The sequence below is a fragment of the Vombatus ursinus genome, unplaced genomic scaffold (genome assembly GCF_900497805.2).
Source record: "Vombatus ursinus unplaced genomic scaffold, bare-nosed wombat genome assembly UNPS02014832.1, whole genome shotgun sequence".
Classification (NCBI taxonomy): Eukaryota; Metazoa; Chordata; class Mammalia; order Diprotodontia; family Vombatidae; genus Vombatus; species Vombatus ursinus.
The window spans coordinates 77302045-77320321 of NW_020954610.1; the positions used below are offsets into that span (position 1 = coordinate 77302045).

Here is an 18277-nt window from a genome sequence, read left to right on the forward strand (position 1 = left end):
ACTCATGTTGTCGATGAATGGCAACAGCTTGGTGCAGTGTCACGAACAGAGCCCCCAAAGGGGCCTCAGTCCCAATCGGAGCTCTAGCATCGACTCTATCGTAGGCAAATCACAGCCCCGTCACGAAAAAGTACTTTAAACTGTCTTGAAACTCAGAAGACATTTAGGAAACTTGATTTAGGAATGAAGTCTGAGTTTTTGTCAGTGATACTTCTCATGGCACATGGGACATGGGGTCAAGGCCTTGTTGTGTGTGATAGTCTCTTAGGAGGCAACACAGAGTGGTGAAAAAAGCATAGGATTTAGACTGAAATGGTTTGGGTTCAAATCTTCTTGGCTTTGGTAATTACAGCCTAGGCAAGTCACTTAACCTAAGACTCTGTTTCCTTATGAATGAAACAGGAAGGATTACACTAGATGGTCTCTGAGATTTATGAATGTATGATCTTATGACTAGATGTCTCATAATGCCTCTTCCAACTCTAACCCTATGACCTCATGATAATATGAGGAAATCAATCCAATTTTCTTATGTCTTCAGGTTCTTTTTCCATTTTCTCCAGAATGTGAAAAAAAAAATGAACTTGCCTATTTGGAAACATTTTACATCTAGGAAAAACAAAACAAAACAAAATCCTGACATCTGCAAGAATAGACATGAGATTGTCTCAATCTCAGCAACCCTTTAGCTCTCAGAAGCCTACGATAATCTAAATGAAGGATCCAAGTAAGCAGGAGCTACTGATATTGATTACTCAGGAAATGAGGCCAATTAGACAAAACCTCATCTGCCAAAAGTTGATTCAATATATCTGAGGGTTTGCCATTTCCCCCTAATGTCCATTTCTGAAAATGAGCATTTATTCTATTTGTTACACACGTTGAGGCCATTAGGTTAAGAAAAGTTTGGTGACTTTCTGGATTCTAGTCTTAGATATGTCATATACTAGCAACTGGCTGCTATACACTAGCTTAAGAAAGTGGATACCTTTGTCAGAGTTTCATTTTCCTCGTGTATAAAGTGAGAAGAATGGATTAGCTGATCTCTGTGGTTCCTTTCTGCTGTAATGGTCAGTGAGTTTATCATTCTTTGTTTCATTCTAACTCTAAACATTTCTTCAGTGCTCAAATACTTTTGTATTTCTCAGAAACTGGCAAAAAATGCTTGATTCTTAAAAATTTAGCGTTATAATTCAATTAAATTAGTAAATGTGTAATTATCTGAATAAATTATGGCTACAAAAAATACAAATACCCAACATGACCATTTTAGGAGTAAGCCAAGTTATGTGTAATACTTATTTTATAAAAAATATTTTATCAATATCTTTGATTTTTTATGCCACTGGGATGTTTCCCAATATTCTCTCCCCCCTCCCAAAGAGCTATACCATATAATAAAGAGGTTTTTTTTTTAAAGAAAAAGAGGAAAAATTTCTAGCAAAACCAATCAATTCATTGACAAATTCTCAAAATATATGCAATGTTCCACACCCTTGGACTTTGCAAAGGAATAGCATGGAGGTGCCTTCTCATTTGTGCCTCCTCATTTCTCCTTCTTGAAGCCATGCTTGTTCTTTATAATTTTACAACATTCATTTTTCATTGTTTTGTAGTTGTTCTTTCTGTTTACCTTATTGTAGTCTGTGTAATATGTGTTCAATGTCCTTAAACTAACAAAAGGAGATTTAAAAAGCATAATACATATTTTTCCTCAAAATTGAATTCCCTCCTTTCTCTTAAAAATCTATAGCTTTCAGGGGCAGCTAGGTGGCGCAGTGGATAGAGCACCAGCCCTGAAGTCAGGAGGACCTGAGTTCAAATTCGGCCTCAGACCACACACTTGACACTAGCTGTGTGACTCTGGGCAAGTCACTTAATCCCAATTGCCTAAAAAAAAAAAATCTATAGCTTTCCCACCATGGTTTCAAATTTATGGATAATCTATATCTTTGTATCTGCTATATTGAATGAATTCTCAACTAGTAAAAATAAAAATAGTTCATATTTCTATCAAACTTTATAGTAGATAAAATGTTTTCCTCATAACAGCTCTATGAGGTTATATGAATATTATCTTTCCCCTGTTATAAATTGAGGAAACTGAGGCTCAGAGATTTTCAAGTGCCTGCCCATATTCTTTAGGCTACTAAGAGGTAGGATTGATACTCAAACTCTTATCTTCTCAGGTTTGAACCACTTTCCAGCACTTATCATAGTGCCTGGAACATAGTAGGTGCTTAATAAATCCTTGTTTTTTTTGTTTGACTTTCAACTAGTGGATTGCCCCAGGGATTTGTGTTTTATATTTTTTTTATATAGCTGTTTGATATTTTTATTAGTGATCTGGATACAGGCGTGGGTGGGTAGGCTTATCAAATGTGTAGATGAATGACAATAGAACCTGAATTCAAAAAGATCTGGACAGGCAAGGACTCTTGAGCCAAATCCTAAACACTCAGATGGATCAGTGTTCTCATCCATGTGGACATTCCCTCCAATGATGAAGACTGCAACTCTTCCATGCCTGCCATCTTTTGGGACTTTTACTCATGTCCTCCCATAAATTCCACAGAGGCTTTCCTCACATCCTCTTGCCATGATGAGAATATTAGTGGAGTATGCAGATGGAATTTAATAAGGAAAAAATAAAGTCTTACAGTTGAGTTTAAAAAAAGAACTTTGTAAATATGATATGGGGGAACCACGGGGAGAAAGCAGTTCATCTGAAAAAGATCTGAGGATTTGGGGATACTGTGAGCTCCATATTAGTTAACAGTACAATATGGCACCCAAAAAAAGCTGCTGTGACGTTAGGCTCCATTAAGAAGGCTAGAGTGTCCAGAAGGCAGAAGGTGATACTCCCACTGAAGTCTTTCTTGATCAGATGAGGACATTAGCAAGTTGAGGAGTGTTCATAGAAAAATGACTAGGAAGGTGAAGGTACTGAAGTCCATGCCAATCGAGAATCCATGAAAAGGAGAAGGGCTGTTTTCCTCAGAGAAAAAGAGGCATAGGGAGCACATGATAGTTGTCTTCAAGTATTTGAAGGTCTGTCATGTGGAAGAAGAAATGACTTATTCAACTTGGTGTCAGAGGACAGAATAAGGTACAATGGATAGAAACTATCAGAGTTAGGCTTGATATAACAAGAAATTCCTAAAATGGCTATCCAAAAATGAAATGGGCTATTTTGGTAGGTAAGGTTTTCCCTCACTTAAAGTCATACAGGAGGACCTCAAATCTTGCCTCAGACAATAACTAGCTGTGTGATCCTGAGCAAGTCATGTCACCCTCTTTGCCTCAGTTTCCTCATCTCTAAAATAAGTTGGAGAAGGAAATGGCAAACCACTCCAGTATCTTTGCCAACAAAACCCCAAATGGGGTCATGAAGAGTCAGACATGACTGAAATGACTGAACAACAAAATATAGTAAAATATTTAAAAATTAAATTTCTTTTTTAAAAAGTAGCACTTTTATGAGAGTTAAGAAGCAGAAACATTGTGACTACACTTCAAATAGAGAGTGCTGAAACTGTGGTAAATGGATGGAGGACAGAGATAGGATCTGGACCTATGATTTCAGTGATATAAAAACTCCCAGGGGAAGAAACGCTTACCACCAAAGCAGGTTTGCATCTTCTCTGCAATCTATAGGCTTAGTTGCCTAGATCACTGAGATTACACAGCCATTAAGTGTCCTATTTGGGTCTTGAACTGAGTTCTTCCTGACTTTGAGGCCAATTCTCTTTCCACTATGCTATGCTGCCTTTCTTACATATGAATACAATGTGATATTACCAGTAAGTCAGTCAACAAGCATTTACTACTCATAAGTCATACACCCTGTGGAGTGATAGGGATACCCAGAAAGGTAAAAACAGTTCCTGACCTCAAGGAGCTCATTTCTAATGGAGGAGACAAAACAGAAAAAATCATGTACATACAAGCTATATAGAGTGTTCATTATATGGTCAGAATTGAGAAATATGAGTTCACAGAAACATGGGAAGATTTGTAAGCGGATCCAGAAGAACAACATACACGATGACTACTCTAAAGTGAATGAAATGAAAAGTAAAAGGAGGCTGAGCTCTAAGTAGGAACCATTCTTGGTTCCAGAACACAGATAATAAAATATAGCTTTGGCCTCAGAATAGAGAGATGGGGGACTACAAGCAAAGAATGTTGCATATATTGTAAGATGCGGTCATTTTATCAACTCTTTTTGCTGTATTTTTTTTTTCTGTTATAAGAGAGGGTTCAGTTCTAGAGAAAGAAAGGACAAGGAGCAGAATATTCTGAAATTACTGTGATGTAAAAACAAAATCCATGAACGCCATTCAAAAATTAATACAATGAAGGAGTTATACAAGATGATGACTAAAGCTCCTTCCAGCCTCTTATGTTCCCTCCCGCTTCCATGCATTTAGACTTGTGACACACACCCTCCTGTCAGTCAGTTAATAAACTTTTGTTAAGCACCTACTATTTTCCAGGCTCTGTCCTAAGTGCTGGAGATACAAAGAAAGGCAGAAGACAGTTCGTGCTATCAAGGAGCTCCCAGTCTAATGGGGGGGGGGGGGGGAAGACAACATGAAATAGCTATGTACAAATTATATACAGGATAAATTAGAAATAATCAACAGAGGGAAGTCACCTTAATGGGTGAAGGCTTCCAGTAGCAGAAGGTGGGATTTTAGTTGAGGCTTGAAGGAAGCCAGGAGGGGGCTATGAAGAGGGAGAACAAGCCAGACTTGCAGGACAGTCGGTAAAAATGCCCAGAATTGGAAGATAGTGTGGAACCGAAAGGAGGCCAGGGTCACCGGATTACAAACAACATGGTAAGGTGTAAGCTCTAAGGAGACTGGAAATGCAGTGGTGGTGGGCAGGTTATAAAAGGCCAAATAGAAGATTTTATATTTGATCCTGGAGATAATAGGGAGCCACTGGAGTTTATTAAATGGGGGTGGGGAATGGTATAGTAGGATATGCCCTTTAGGAAGATCACTGACAGCTGAGTGGAGGATGGACTGATGTGGGAAGAGACTAAATGCAGGGATACCAACCAGCAGGCTCTAGAGATAATAGTTCAGGCATGAGATGATGGGAGCCTGTACCAAGATGGTGGAGAGAAGGGGGTGTATACAAGAGATATTACAAAAGTAAAATGAACAGGCCTTGGCAACAGATTGGATATAGGAGGTAAGAGTGAGGAGCTAATGAACCTCAGTTACTTGAACCTTGAACCTCAGTTGCTGGAAAGATGATGACACCTTCAAAAATAACAGGGAAGTTAGCAAGAGGGGAAGGTTTTGGGAGGAAGATAATGAGTTCAGTTTAGGACATGTTGATTTTGAGATGTGTAGAGGACATGCAGTTCTAGACATCCAAAAGGCAGTTGGGAAATGAGAGTAGGAGTCAGCAGAGAGGTTAAGACTGGATGAGTGAATCTGAGAATCATCAGCCTAGAAAATTGAATCCATGGTGGCTGATAAGAGCACCAAGTGAAATAGTATAAAGAGAAGAGAAGGGGGCCCCGGATAGAGCTCTGTGAGACATCCATGGTTAGTAGGCATGACCTAGATGAAGAACCAAAAAAGAAGACTGGAAAGAAGTGAGATAGTGAGGAGGAGAACCAGGAAAGAGTACTGTCCTAAAAACTTAGAGGGAAGAAAGTATCATGGAGAAGAGGGTGATCAACAGTGTCAAAGTTCTACAGAGAGACCAAGAAGGATGAGATTTGAGAAAAGATTTTTGGATTTGGAAATTATGTGACCATTTTTAATTTTGGAGAGAACAGTTTCAGTTGAATGATAAGTTTGGAAGCCCGACCTTAGAGAGTTACAAAGACAGTGAGAGGAAAAGAAGTAGAGGCACCTATTATAAACAACTTTCTCAAGGAGTTTAGCCACAAAAGGAAGAAGAGATATGGGATAAAGCTAGAAGGAATGGATGGATGGATGGATGGATGGATGGATGGATGGATGAAATGAAGGGTTTTTGAGGATGGGAGAGACATGGACATGATTGTTGAAATTATTTTCTTTTTTTTAAGAGTAGTAGTTATTTCCATTGATATTTGCGGGCCTGGGATTAGACCAAAGCACCCTTCTCTTAACCTAACCCCCAACTATCAGAGCCCTGAAGGCATTATTGATGAATGGGACAGAACAAAAAATTGCTCCTCAATAGGTGAGTGGTCAAAAGATAGGAACGATTTTCAAAAGAACTGAAAACTCAATACTCATTTGAAGACATGTCACAAATAATTAATAAAAAGAGAAATGCAAATTAGAACAAGTCTAAGGTTTTACCTCACACCTTGCAAATTGAGGAAGATGTCAAAAAATGGCAACTGTCAATATTGGAGGGGCTGTGGGAAGACAGGCTCTCATAGCCTCAGGTAATAGGCTGGCACAGAGGACTAAGCCAATATCAGCAAGGGGGTTTATGAATGAATATTTAGCTTGTACATTTGTCAAACACAAGGCAAGGATACATATTGGCAGTTGGTTTCAGTTCAACTGGTTCAGTTGAACACCAACAACTTTTCTTGTCTTCCCTTTTTTTTTTTCCTGTGGAAACAGAACTTGAAGGGGGCACATGTTGTCAACATGAATCACAGAATCCTCCTGGTCTAAGAAAGCAGGAAGTTGCCTGCATGGTGACTTTTTATAGGGTCAGGGGGATGCCAGGGACCATATCACCAATGCAAAGCATAAAACAAAGAAACCTTTATACTCCAGCTGCCTATGTGGCTGCATCCCCATACTTGGATGTGGTTGGTAATCCTACGTGCTCCACAGCCTAGGGATTTTGTCTACACCACAGCCTTGGGACTTCCACCTTGAAATCCTATTTGCTCCCCAGGGCTTGACCTCTCCTTCACAATGGGGATAGACCTGGCCATAACTTACCACACATAGGTACACTGATACATAGGTGGTGGAGCTGCTAACTGGATCATCAGTTCTGTAAAATAACTCAAGTAACTAAACTCTTCATATCCTTGGATCTAGACCTAATCTCTTTCCTGAACTCTCTTTGTATTTTGCTATTAGCTGACCTTCTCCACTTGGATATTCCTCTTTGAAGGGAGGAATTTTGTCATTTTGGTCTTTATTTCCCTAGTACTTGGCACAGTACCCTGAACATAGCAGGTGCTTAATAAGTGTTCATTGGATTTAAGTGTGAAACATGTTGCATAAATCAAAGAGATAAAAAAATATTAATAATTCACAATTATGCAGCACTTTAACACTTGTAATATGTTTTCTTCACAGTGAGGCAGGTAGTATAGCTATAATTATTCCCATTTTACAGATGAGGATAGTGAGGTTGAGGGAGAGAAAAGGAACACATGCATTCTAAGTAAACTGGATACACAGAATTTAAAACCTAAAAAGTTCACAGAGTAGAGAATGGATTCATTTCCCCATAGCTTAGAAATTTTAAACTTAAAGAATTCTTAGGTTGGAATTTATAGTGTGTTAGATGGTGGGAACTAGTAGTTGACTGGATAAGCCCTACTAGGTAACGTTGCTAGATCTAAATCCATTCCTCTATGATCTCATTGTATATTGTATGAAAGAAGAGCTTGAATGTAATGCTGTGGGAGGTACAAATGTAGAATCCAGAGATACGCAGACATGGGAGACATTCCATGATTATTTTTAAAAAGATCCAAGAAAAACCCCGTATTTCTATGTTAAATTCCTCTGTTCAGGGATAATGGGAAATTTAGTTGACACAGAGAGGAGAGGTTACTCTGGAGAAACCTGGGAAAGTACTGCAAAAGGAAAATGTGAAGGCTCACTAGAGAGAGGTTGGAGGTTGCTGTGAGCTTCACATTTCTGCCTCCTCACTATCTATACTTTTTATATGCTTTCCTGCCTCTGTGAGACAGAGGACAGAGGGAACCCGCATATAGTGTGTGTACTAGATACACGGTCCTCTTCCCCAAGGAGCATTAACTGAGATTGCAAAGTGTCCTGGATCAGCTCCCTGTTCTTATTCTGAAATGTGCCTACTCTGATGATTTCAACTATCATTGCAATAAGGGTTTAATTTTATGAGAAGGCAACAGAGTGAGGGAGAAACGAAATAACTCTTGCTCCTACACAAGAATGCAAGAGCTTTTATTTCTTTCCTTTACACGTTGGATTCCCTTGCCTCTCACCTATACTGCTTTCCCTTTCCACCCAATGAAGTCGTAGCTCATCTCTTCCTTCTAGGAAATGGGAGAGTTCAGGGTAGCAATGATCAGATAAGTTCCATGAAGAGATGACCAGCTAAGCCATTTAAGCAATGGCAAAGTTGAAAGAGTACACACATTTCAGGGAATAAGCAGGGAGTCCCTGGAGAGAACGTACCCTGATAAAAGACAGAGAGGTTATTCTCTATTCCACTTCATTGCCTTCCTCATAGAAACTCAGGATTCTGATTCTGAATTCATTATTCTAAATTCTCTGATTCCTGTATCCTCTGATTCAGAAATTCTCTGTGAAATCAAGCTCTATTTCTTTATATGGCATTGGCAGACACAGTTTACAGAAGCCAATTTATATACCTTCCAGACAGGAAAGTTTACAACTGTATCGCCACCTCCCATCACCCTCTCCACTCTCGAGAGACTGTGATCTTTGTCGAAACACAATTCTTTCACTAGCAACAAGGCGACAGGCATTCAACTCTGCTGTTTCCCAGATATCCCTATATAAGTTACCAATCCAATCCTCCTTTTCCCCAATACCCTACCAGACAGTTTATCCAATGGGAGATTCCAAATAGAGCCAGGAGTTCCATTTGCTCCTTCTCAAAGCTTTCCAATACCTCTCCAAGGGGAACCAATGAATCACTTCCAAGTTTTTCCAAGTTTTTAAATGAGCTTGCATCTCGCAAGACACTTTTCTCTTTACAGAAATAATTACCTTGTAGTCATTTTTATTAAAGATCTAGACCCATAGATTTGGAATCTCTAGGGCCTATGGGACCTTAGAGATCATCTTGTCCCTTGTTCATTCCTCCCACTATTTTATAGAAGTGAAAAACTAGAATTAGGAATTTGAATGACTTGCCAAAGTTCACATGGATAATAAGGAGCTGCTGTTACTCAAACACAGATTTTCTAATCCAAAATCCAGGGTGTTTACTATAATGTCATGTTTTCAGGACATATAACTCTTATTCACTTCTAATAAATGCCTTTTAATTCACTGCAGGTTTAATTACTTTTGGATGACTTTGTGTTTCTGTGCTCTCTCCCCTTAGAGCCTTCCTCCACAGAGCTCCATGGAGCACCAGAATTTGATCTCCTTCTTTCCCTTCCCAGAGGTTCCCTCATTCTAAATGCTAGTCTTAACAGATAATTCGAAAATTATTAAATTAAAAGTCAGTAACCGAAGAGAAAAGAGGTTCATTCCCCACTTCTTCCATCCTCCACCTCACTAACCTGGACGAAAATATGGAGTTTCACATGAGAACATTTCCATCATTTTACTCAAATTATGATCATTGTTTTCAATGTCTTGATTTTGCCTTCTAAATGTTTTTAGTATGACTATTGTGTCTGCTTGCCTAAAAGTTAACAAAATCAGCTTTGGCATTGGCGACCATTTGAAACTCTGGCAGTCACATATCTCACAATCTCAGACAATTGGAGAAGGTAAAGATAGTTTACCTTCTTCCCCTACCTCCACCCACTACCACTTTGGGTTCTTGTGACTTACCATCTTTTTGGTTCTCGAAGAAAGATGAGAATTTGAATCACTGGGTTCCTGCCTCTTGGCCATTGCTCAAATGCAGAGAAAATAACACAGCCTGAGCTTAAGAGGAATCAACTTAGAACCATGCATCTTCCTTTTTGAGCCCAGCCCAGCCTGTGTGTGGGTGTATAGCAAACGACAATGAAATTTGAACTTGAAACTCTGTCTGTCAGTGTGGGTGTGTCAGTGTGGGCCCTTAGTCCTGGGTTGTTTACCGGTGACCTTGGGGGAATCTATTGCCTGTACCTTGTTTGACTAACCTGCCTCACCATGGTTGTCAAGCCTTCTATCTGATGCCCACGGCTGCTGCCAGCATAGATTACTGCTGAGATTGGTTTCAATTTTGCTCAATTCAGATTTCTCTTCCGGGAGCTCTCTTCTGTCTTCTCCTTTATCCTTTCTTAGATAGGCTTGGAAAAGAATCTCCTTCAGAAACCCCCAGGTCCATAGGGCCCAGGCACAGGGAGTGTTTTGGCAAGAGATATGATCAAGCTTGAGCCTGCATACGGCCCGTGGGAGAATGAATTCCCCAAAAGCTGCACCTTCCCTGGCTTGCAGAAATTGTCCTGGCTTTGTTCAGGATGAGTTTCCATCTAATCTGTATGTATCTTGTATGTGTGTCTGTATGAATGCATGTATCTCTTTCTCTATGTCTCTGTTTTTCTCTGTTTCTTTTTGTGTATGTCTCTCTATGTACACATTTGTATATTTCTCTCAATGTTTATATTTATATATTGTACTACTCAAAGTTACAATTATGTAAAATATGGTCATTGGTCCCAGCACAGTGGAAATAAGTAGTGAGAATTCAAACAATGAGACTACTTCAGGGGATTCATTATCCCCACTTATTGGAACATAGCTATGCTTAATAAATGCTTGTTGACTGACTGATTGATTGCTTTTCTTGATCTCATATGGGTCAAATAGAATGATGGACAGAGCACCAACCTGAGAATCAAGAGACCTTGGTCAAGTCCTAACTGACAATCATGAGAGTCTCTGTTTTTTCATCTGTAAAATAGGGATTATAATACCTGCACTATCTCTATCTCACAGGATGGGTGTGAAGAAAGCACCATATAAATGCAAAGGATTATGATTATTTGTTTTAATAATAAGCAAGTTTTGGCAAATCCTCTGGTCGCACTGCATATGAAAGAAGAGGCAGAATGGTGCCCAAGGGGCATCCTCCAACTTCCAAGAGACGGAATTCTGAAGCTGCTTTGTGGTTTGGTTCTTTTCTTTATCAAAATAGCACCATTACTCTGAAATCCAGGACTGACACACAGGTGGAAATCCCTTGTACTAAATACTGTTCTTTCTCCAAGTTACTATTTCTGTCTTTCTTTCCCCCCAGCATGTATAACCCTTTAGTAAGATAAATGATCCAGAGGTCCATCATTCCTATCAACTGGCCTTTACAAATACATAGTCTTTCCTTAGCAAATCTAAACAATGTTTTTTTTTTCCCTTGAAGAGGAATAAGAATAATTAGTACTGTACAGTGTGCTAAAGCAGGATTTAGGTGACCCAAGTCCTGGAATCAGCTGTAGCTAACTGGCTATATTACCTTGGACCTTTGAAGAAGCATCGATGACTGGACAAAGAGCTAGCCCAGGAGTCAGAAAGACCCAGCTTTGACACATACTGACTGACTGACCCTAGTCAAGAGACTTTGCCTCTGAATGTGTGGGAGGTGGAGAGAGGCCTTAGACATTTATCAGCTATGTGACCCTGGACAAGTCACTTAATCCTGTTTGCCTCAGTTTCCTCATCTGTAAAATGAGCTGGAGAAGGAAATGGCAAATACTCCAGCATCTTTACTAAGAAAACCCCTGTTGGGGTCATTAAGAATTGGATACAACTGAACAATAACAACAAATTTTCTAAGACTATCAGCTGCAGAAAAGTCGTCCATTTTCACTGGTAGAGGCAGTTTCCTCACTGAAAATTCCTATACTGGTGAAATCCCAGGTCTCATCTTTCTCTTCCTCTTCCCTGTAAGACTTTGGATAAGTTACTTGGTTGTGCCTCAGTTTACTCATTTGGAAAATGAACGTGTTGTACCTGGATGCCTTCAAACATCGATCCCTTGTGCTCTGACAGTTCATCAATCTAGCAATCTAGGTGCAGATAAGGGAGGGTATGTAGAGTGGGAGAGTCCTTGGGTTCTTCTTGGATGAAGGACAATGGGATTAGAGGAAGAATTTAACACATTAACTTGCATAGCGCAGGTGCTTCATAAATCCTTGTTGGGTTGAACTGAGGAGCCCAGAGTACTCGTGTCAGTATAGTAAGGATAGGGCATTGTGGGGAGCAAAAAGGAAGCAGATGCAGACAGCTCCTCAGGATGCACTGGGAGATTCCCTGGGGGACATTCAGAATTGAAGCAGAATTGAATGGTAGCCAATTACACCAGCATTTCTGCCAGGATATTTAAGGGAGTGAAATAAGAGGTAGCTGATGCATCTTGGACCAAACTGGCCTATCAGTGGTGTTGAGGCAGTGTGTGGGTAATAAGTATCAATGCAGGGGAAGGGCTGGTTGAGGCCTGGAGGAACAAGGCTCTCTCTCTCTTTTTACTCCCATGTGCCCTAATTGTGATGAGCAGGAAGATTCATAGGTGTGTCTATGTTGGTGCAGGGTGCAGATATGTGATGCCTCAGAGGCATTCCCCATGTTGTCTGTCTGAATCAGATTAGTGGAGATTATTCCTGATTTCCCATTCTTAGAGAAGGGGGCCCCAATTGCAGGTTTCAGGCATAAATAAATGACTTTTCAAGTTTCCTCTTCCTTGTTCTCTTCTTTCATTTTCTCCCACTCTGTGCCCTTGGCTTCTTTGGCTGGGAGGCCAGGTGTAAGGATACAACAACAGCAACACCCGAGTTATCTGGCATTGACAAGGGTCTCATCAAGGACCTTCTAGCCTATAACAAAGCGAGCCTTCTGATGAAAGGAATGCTCTGGCTAACTAAAAGTGGATGGATTATCTACAATACGAGTCATCTCCTTTAATATATAAGAAGCTTCCTCTAGAACTCTCTTTTAGGCAAGCCTTAAGAAGCAGGGCTATAGTGGATAAAGAGCTGGCCTTGAAGCCAGAAAGACCTGAGATCAAGTCCTGCCTTACATACATGCTAACTGTGTGACCCTGGGTATGACACTTATAAGACCTCTAAGTGCTCTGGGCAATCCTCTAAGACTATAAGTTAGGACAGGGGGAGGGAAGAAAAAAATAAGAATTACATAATAATTTTATTATATAAATAAAAGGAAGAGCAAATTATACATAACAGATTTGCAGTTTCATGTGCAATCATCTTTTTTTGTTATACTATGCTATGGAAATGCTTGTTTTATTCCATAAATTAAAAATAAAATAAATTTTTTAAAAAGACAGTTACAGAGTAGGTTCTAATTTGCATTGATAGGAGGAATTTCCTCACTTGGGAATGATTTCCTCACCAGTGGAATCATAAAGTCCTATTCCTATAATTATATTGCCTGTCATATCAATTCGTGTATTTTTAGAAATATAGCCCAATCTCTTGATTTACCAACAATATTACTTTTCCTTGCTAGGCTTCAATCTCCTCTTCTATAAAATGAAGAAGTTAACTTAGCCAAATGATGTCTAAGATCCCTTCCAACTCTGACGTTTTAAGGTTCCTTCCTACTCTGCAGGGTGGGAGATGTGGATTTGGGAATCATTCCCATAGAAGTAAAGTTGAAGCCAGAAAGCAAAACAGAGAGAGAGGATTGAAGAGATTCAGATTTTTTTTGAAAGGTGAAAAACTCAAAGGTGTTATTATTTCCGTTATTAGTAGGATGAAAAATGCAATAACAATGGCCTCTATGGAGATGAGCAGTAGAGTATCTTGGGAATTTCACTTTTGGTCAAACACTTCCCAGGGTTGAAGTTAACCATATTTCTAACTAGTCATTCAGAACAAGGGTGAGGTTGTGAGGAGGGGAGAAGAAGAAGGTTAGGAACCAATTTAGAAGAATCTTATGTTTTTAGAGATTTAGATCTCATGGAGTGCAATTCCACAATTTTCTTGTTGAGGTGACTCAAGGCCAGAGAAAGGATTCACTAAAGGTTTCATAGTAAGTAGAAGAACCAGGATTTGGATCCAAGCCTTCTGATGCTAAGTCAGTGCTCTTTCCATTACAATTTCTTTTGATATTACAATACTGAGTCTGGATGCCAGAATGGCCTCTTCCAGTACAACTGTACCAATTGGCACTGGATTCAATTTTTGAGTTTGGGCAGAAGACTACCTTCCATTCTACTACTCTCTCTTGTTCTAATCCCCTGTCTTTTACTCAGAAAAGATAGCTTACTATTTTTGTAACTGGTGAGCAAACATATTTCAGATAAAATAAAATTAAAAGCATTTGAATATTGAACATCAAAACACACATTACACCATTTTATCTAAGAAAAAAAAGCTGACATTCCTGCAAAATCTTTCTGGAAGAAAGAAGTTTCTAAAAGAAGTCCTCCTTCTATGTAGGGAGAGTTGATTCAATGAATATAATGCCTATATCCCACTAGTAGAGAAATAAGAATAAAAATAAATAGTTTTCATCCTCTTAGGGAGAAGTGGATTGAATTAGTTCATTAGAAGCCAGTATTTTTCTTTCCTTTTTTTCTTTTTTTTTTTTTTGTTGTTACTGAACATTAACAGGCTTCAATGGCTGTTGGGGAGATGAGTTGCTATATGAAAGACCATTGGTTTTCAGCAAGTGTTCATGACATTTTGTTACCCAGAGATAACCCAGTCATCAGAAGGACCAGAGCATGTTTTTTTGTAAACAGGATGGTGTGGTAGTATTATCATTGCCCATGGCTAGAGAAACTCTCTTCATATATTTGGTACAGTGGAAAAGATAGTGGGGTTGGATTAAGTGAATCTGGATTTAAACCTCAGATTTGCTATTTACTACTTATATAAGTCATTATATATCTCTGGGTTTCTTTATCCTCATCTGTATAATAAGGGGACAAGAAGATGTTCAAGGTTCTTTCGGGATCTAAGTCTTATAAGGACATGACATAGGAATGTGAAAAGAGCATTAGATTTGGAGTTAGGGGACCTGAGTTAGTATCTTGGTTCTTCTACTTGCTATCTGTATGACCTTTCTTTCTATGGGCCTCAATTTCCTCATCTGTACAATAAAGGAGTTGCACATCAAAAGTCCCTTCTGGCTTCAACATTCTAATGAAATGTGTGCTAAACTCAACTATTCTAATATGTAATATAAGCAAGCTGTACTGAATGATCTTTAAAGTTTCTTCTAGCTCTAAATCCAATTATCCTGACCTCCTTTTGAGCACTTAAGGGAGGAAAGGCAGAGTCAAGGAGCACACTGCCCCCCATAGCACATTCAGATAGTAGGTTACTTAGATCATAACTGAGAGGGCAGCTTTGGGGACAGTCCAGTAATTCTTTCTAAAAGACCTACTTATGTTATCACACCTCCCACTCATGAGTAATCACCACAGTAGCCAAGATATAACATAATGGAAAATACCAGCAGCTGCATCTCAAATCATCTCCTGAATGTCAGAATCGAGATCAGGAAAGCCAAATTGGAATTTCATTTTTCCTTCAAGCAGGAACATGTCTAGAAATGATAATAACCAGGTAGTCAGATTTTAGATATCCCTACCTGATTGGCTAAAGCAAAAATAGCTGAATCAGGCCATATTTATCCAATACTATTTCATTTAAACCACTAAACTAGTTTGTTCCACATAACAGCCTTATAATTATTTTACGGTGCTTCACCCTTGTCTCACCCTATCTCGACAGAATAAAACTTTGGCCGCACAAATGGGATAGAAGCAGAACCATAACTAAGGTAGGGCATGTGGGGCTTTGTTCTAGGTGACATGGGATGAAGGACACACTTCTCTAAAGCGGTGTGCTTCCTTCTCCACAGTGGTCTGTCTCTGAACCTCTAAGACTTCTATTAGCCCTTGAATTCATGGAAGTTGAAAGGGAGGTGGGTTCCAGAAAAGAGTGAGATAACAGGGTGATGATAGGTCAGCATAGGTTGAGACAGAATGAGAGAGTGTTCTCTTAGCACACCCTCATCATCCTTTACTTCTGCGGAGCTATGGGACTGTGGGTCAGTAAAGTCAGGAAGGAGAGGAAAGGGACAGCACATCTCTTCTCCTACCAAAGCTATGGTGGCCTTCCTCAAGTGTATTTGCCCCAGGCACTAGTATTCCTAATTCTATTTCTACTTCCTATATCCCGTGATCTCACTTGACTGTATATCTGTTACTGAAGAGTATTACTTATAATTCTCACAATGTTCCAAGAAGAATAATATTCTAATCATTTCTTTAAAATGGACTCCATAGAGAAATACATAAGAAAGGAAATAAACATTTATTAAGTACCTACTATGTGCCAGGCACTCTGCTAACTTCTTTACAAATATTATCTCATTTGATCTTCACAACAACCCTAGGAGGTAGGTGCTATTATTGTTCCCATTTTACAGTTGAGGAAACTGAGACAGACAGAGGTTAAGTGGCTTGCCCAGGGTTTTACAGCTAGTAAATGTCTGAGATCACACTTGAACATGTCTACCTGACTCCAGGCCCAGAACTCTGTGCCACCTGCCTCTAATTTCTCTTCATAAATAGAAATGAGAGGGAGTGAAATTGATCAGCTTTCTCTATATTCCTTATATATAACCCATGGACTCAAGAGTTAAAATTTTCATGGTTTAAAAATATGATACTGATAGTTCTTCATTCATTAATTCAATAGAGATTGGTTGAGACCTTGCTTTGTGCACGAATCTATGCTAGGAGGTGAGGCACATGAGACAGCACAATAGGACCTGGTTTTCTTGCCCACAAAGAGCTTCCACTTCACTGAAGCTGACACATAAAAAGAAGAATGTGAAAGTACAGAAAGAAAGTCCAATGGGAATTCAGAGAAAGGAAAATTATTTTCAACCTGGCATGTATTCATTCATTCAGCAAACATTTATGAAGTAGCTACTGTATACAGAGGACTCTGCTAGATGTGTGTGTTAGATATAAAGTATAGATAAAACAGTTTTACTCTGAAAAAAACTTAGTCTAGTAGAAACATTTAAGCTATTTCTTAAAAGATAGGAAGGAATTAGAGAGAGCTGTGGGGAAGGCATTTCATCTGGAGAAGGCATAAGTACCAAAAGACACAAAAGAAAGCTGTGTTTGGGGAAAATATGTCATGCAGTTTGGCAGGAGAATAGACTGAATGAAGGGTAGTAGTGGGAAACAAGGACAGAGAAATAGGTGGCGACCTTGGAGGACCTGAATACCAGCCTAAGGAGTATGAACTTTTTTCCAGTAGGTAATGGGAAGTCTTTGAAGGATTTTTGAGCAAAGTTGTGATTTGAGAAAATAAATTCACCAGCATGTGTAGGATGGATTAGCAAGAGAGAAAATTGAAAGCAGGGAAACACTTAGGAGGCTATTATAACAGATCAGGTGCAAAGTCAAGAAGGCCATAATTAGTGTGGTGACAGTGAAAATAGTAAGAAAGAGACAGAATTGAAAAATATTTCCTTCCTGGTGAATGGAAATGAAGGCAATATTCCTATCTTTTAATTCCCTATGCCACTAAAACAAAGCTACATAAATTTAAAAAAAAACGTGGGTAAGGATAGTGACCGGAGATTTTGTTGGTATATGGAATTTCCAGATGAGGAATCTCAATCTCTCTCTATCTCTGTCTCTCCATTTAAAATAACTATAGACAGCATAAAATACCTGGGAGTATAACTGCCAAGACAAGCCCATAAACTACACGAACAAAGTATATAAAATACTTCTTATACAAATAAAGTCAGATTTAAATAATTGGAGAAATATTAATTGTTCATAGGTGGGCAGAGTCAATATAATAAAAATGACAATTCTACCTTAACTAATCTACTTATTCAATGCCATCCCAATTAAATCACCAAAGAATTATTTTATTGAGCTAGAAAAGATAATAAAAAAATTCATTTGGAAGAATAAGAGGTCAAAAATATCAAAGGAATAAATGAAAAAAATGTAAAGGAAAGAGGTTTAATGGTACCAGATCTTCATCTGTATTACATGGAAGTAATTATCAAAACTGTCTGGTAATGGCTAAGAAATAGAAAGGTGGATCAGTGGAACAAAGTAGATATACAATACACAGCAGTGAATGATTATAGTAACTTCATGTTTGACAAACATAAAGATTTAAGCTTTGGGGATAACAATTCACTATTTGATTATTGTTGTTTGTCTTTCCTTGTCAAAGAGAACCAATGATGTCAGGAGGGTAATGTCTTGACTTGCAAGTGATTTGGATTTAAATTAATGAGACAGAAACGTACAAAGTGATCAGCCTCACTCTCTCCTCTAGAATCATCAGAGTCCAGCAGCAAGACATACGTCAAGATGACTGGTGAATGGCCCCATTAAAATAGAGTGGGGAAGACTTGAAGGAGGAAGACCAACC

The 18277-nt window shown here is 39.0% G+C and overlaps 1 protein-coding gene across 2 annotated transcripts in view; it reads right to left on the reverse strand.

Annotated features, from left to right (window-relative positions):
- LOC114025979 (coronin-2A-like) overlaps nucleotides 1-18277 on the reverse strand; it is a 159734-nt gene that overhangs the window by 66506 nt on the left and 74951 nt on the right. Inside the window, exon 1 of one of the 2 annotated variants that reach the window (XM_027839529.1) lies at nucleotides 9732-9870. The exons of the other annotated variant lie outside the window; for it this stretch is intronic. Within the exon in view, the coding sequence (XP_027695330.1) occupies nucleotides 9732-9794 (63 nt within the window). The 5' untranslated portion in view covers nucleotides 9795-9870. Of the gene's footprint in view, nucleotides 1-9731; nucleotides 9871-18277 lie in introns of those variants that run through there. 2 annotated transcript variants of the gene reach the window in all.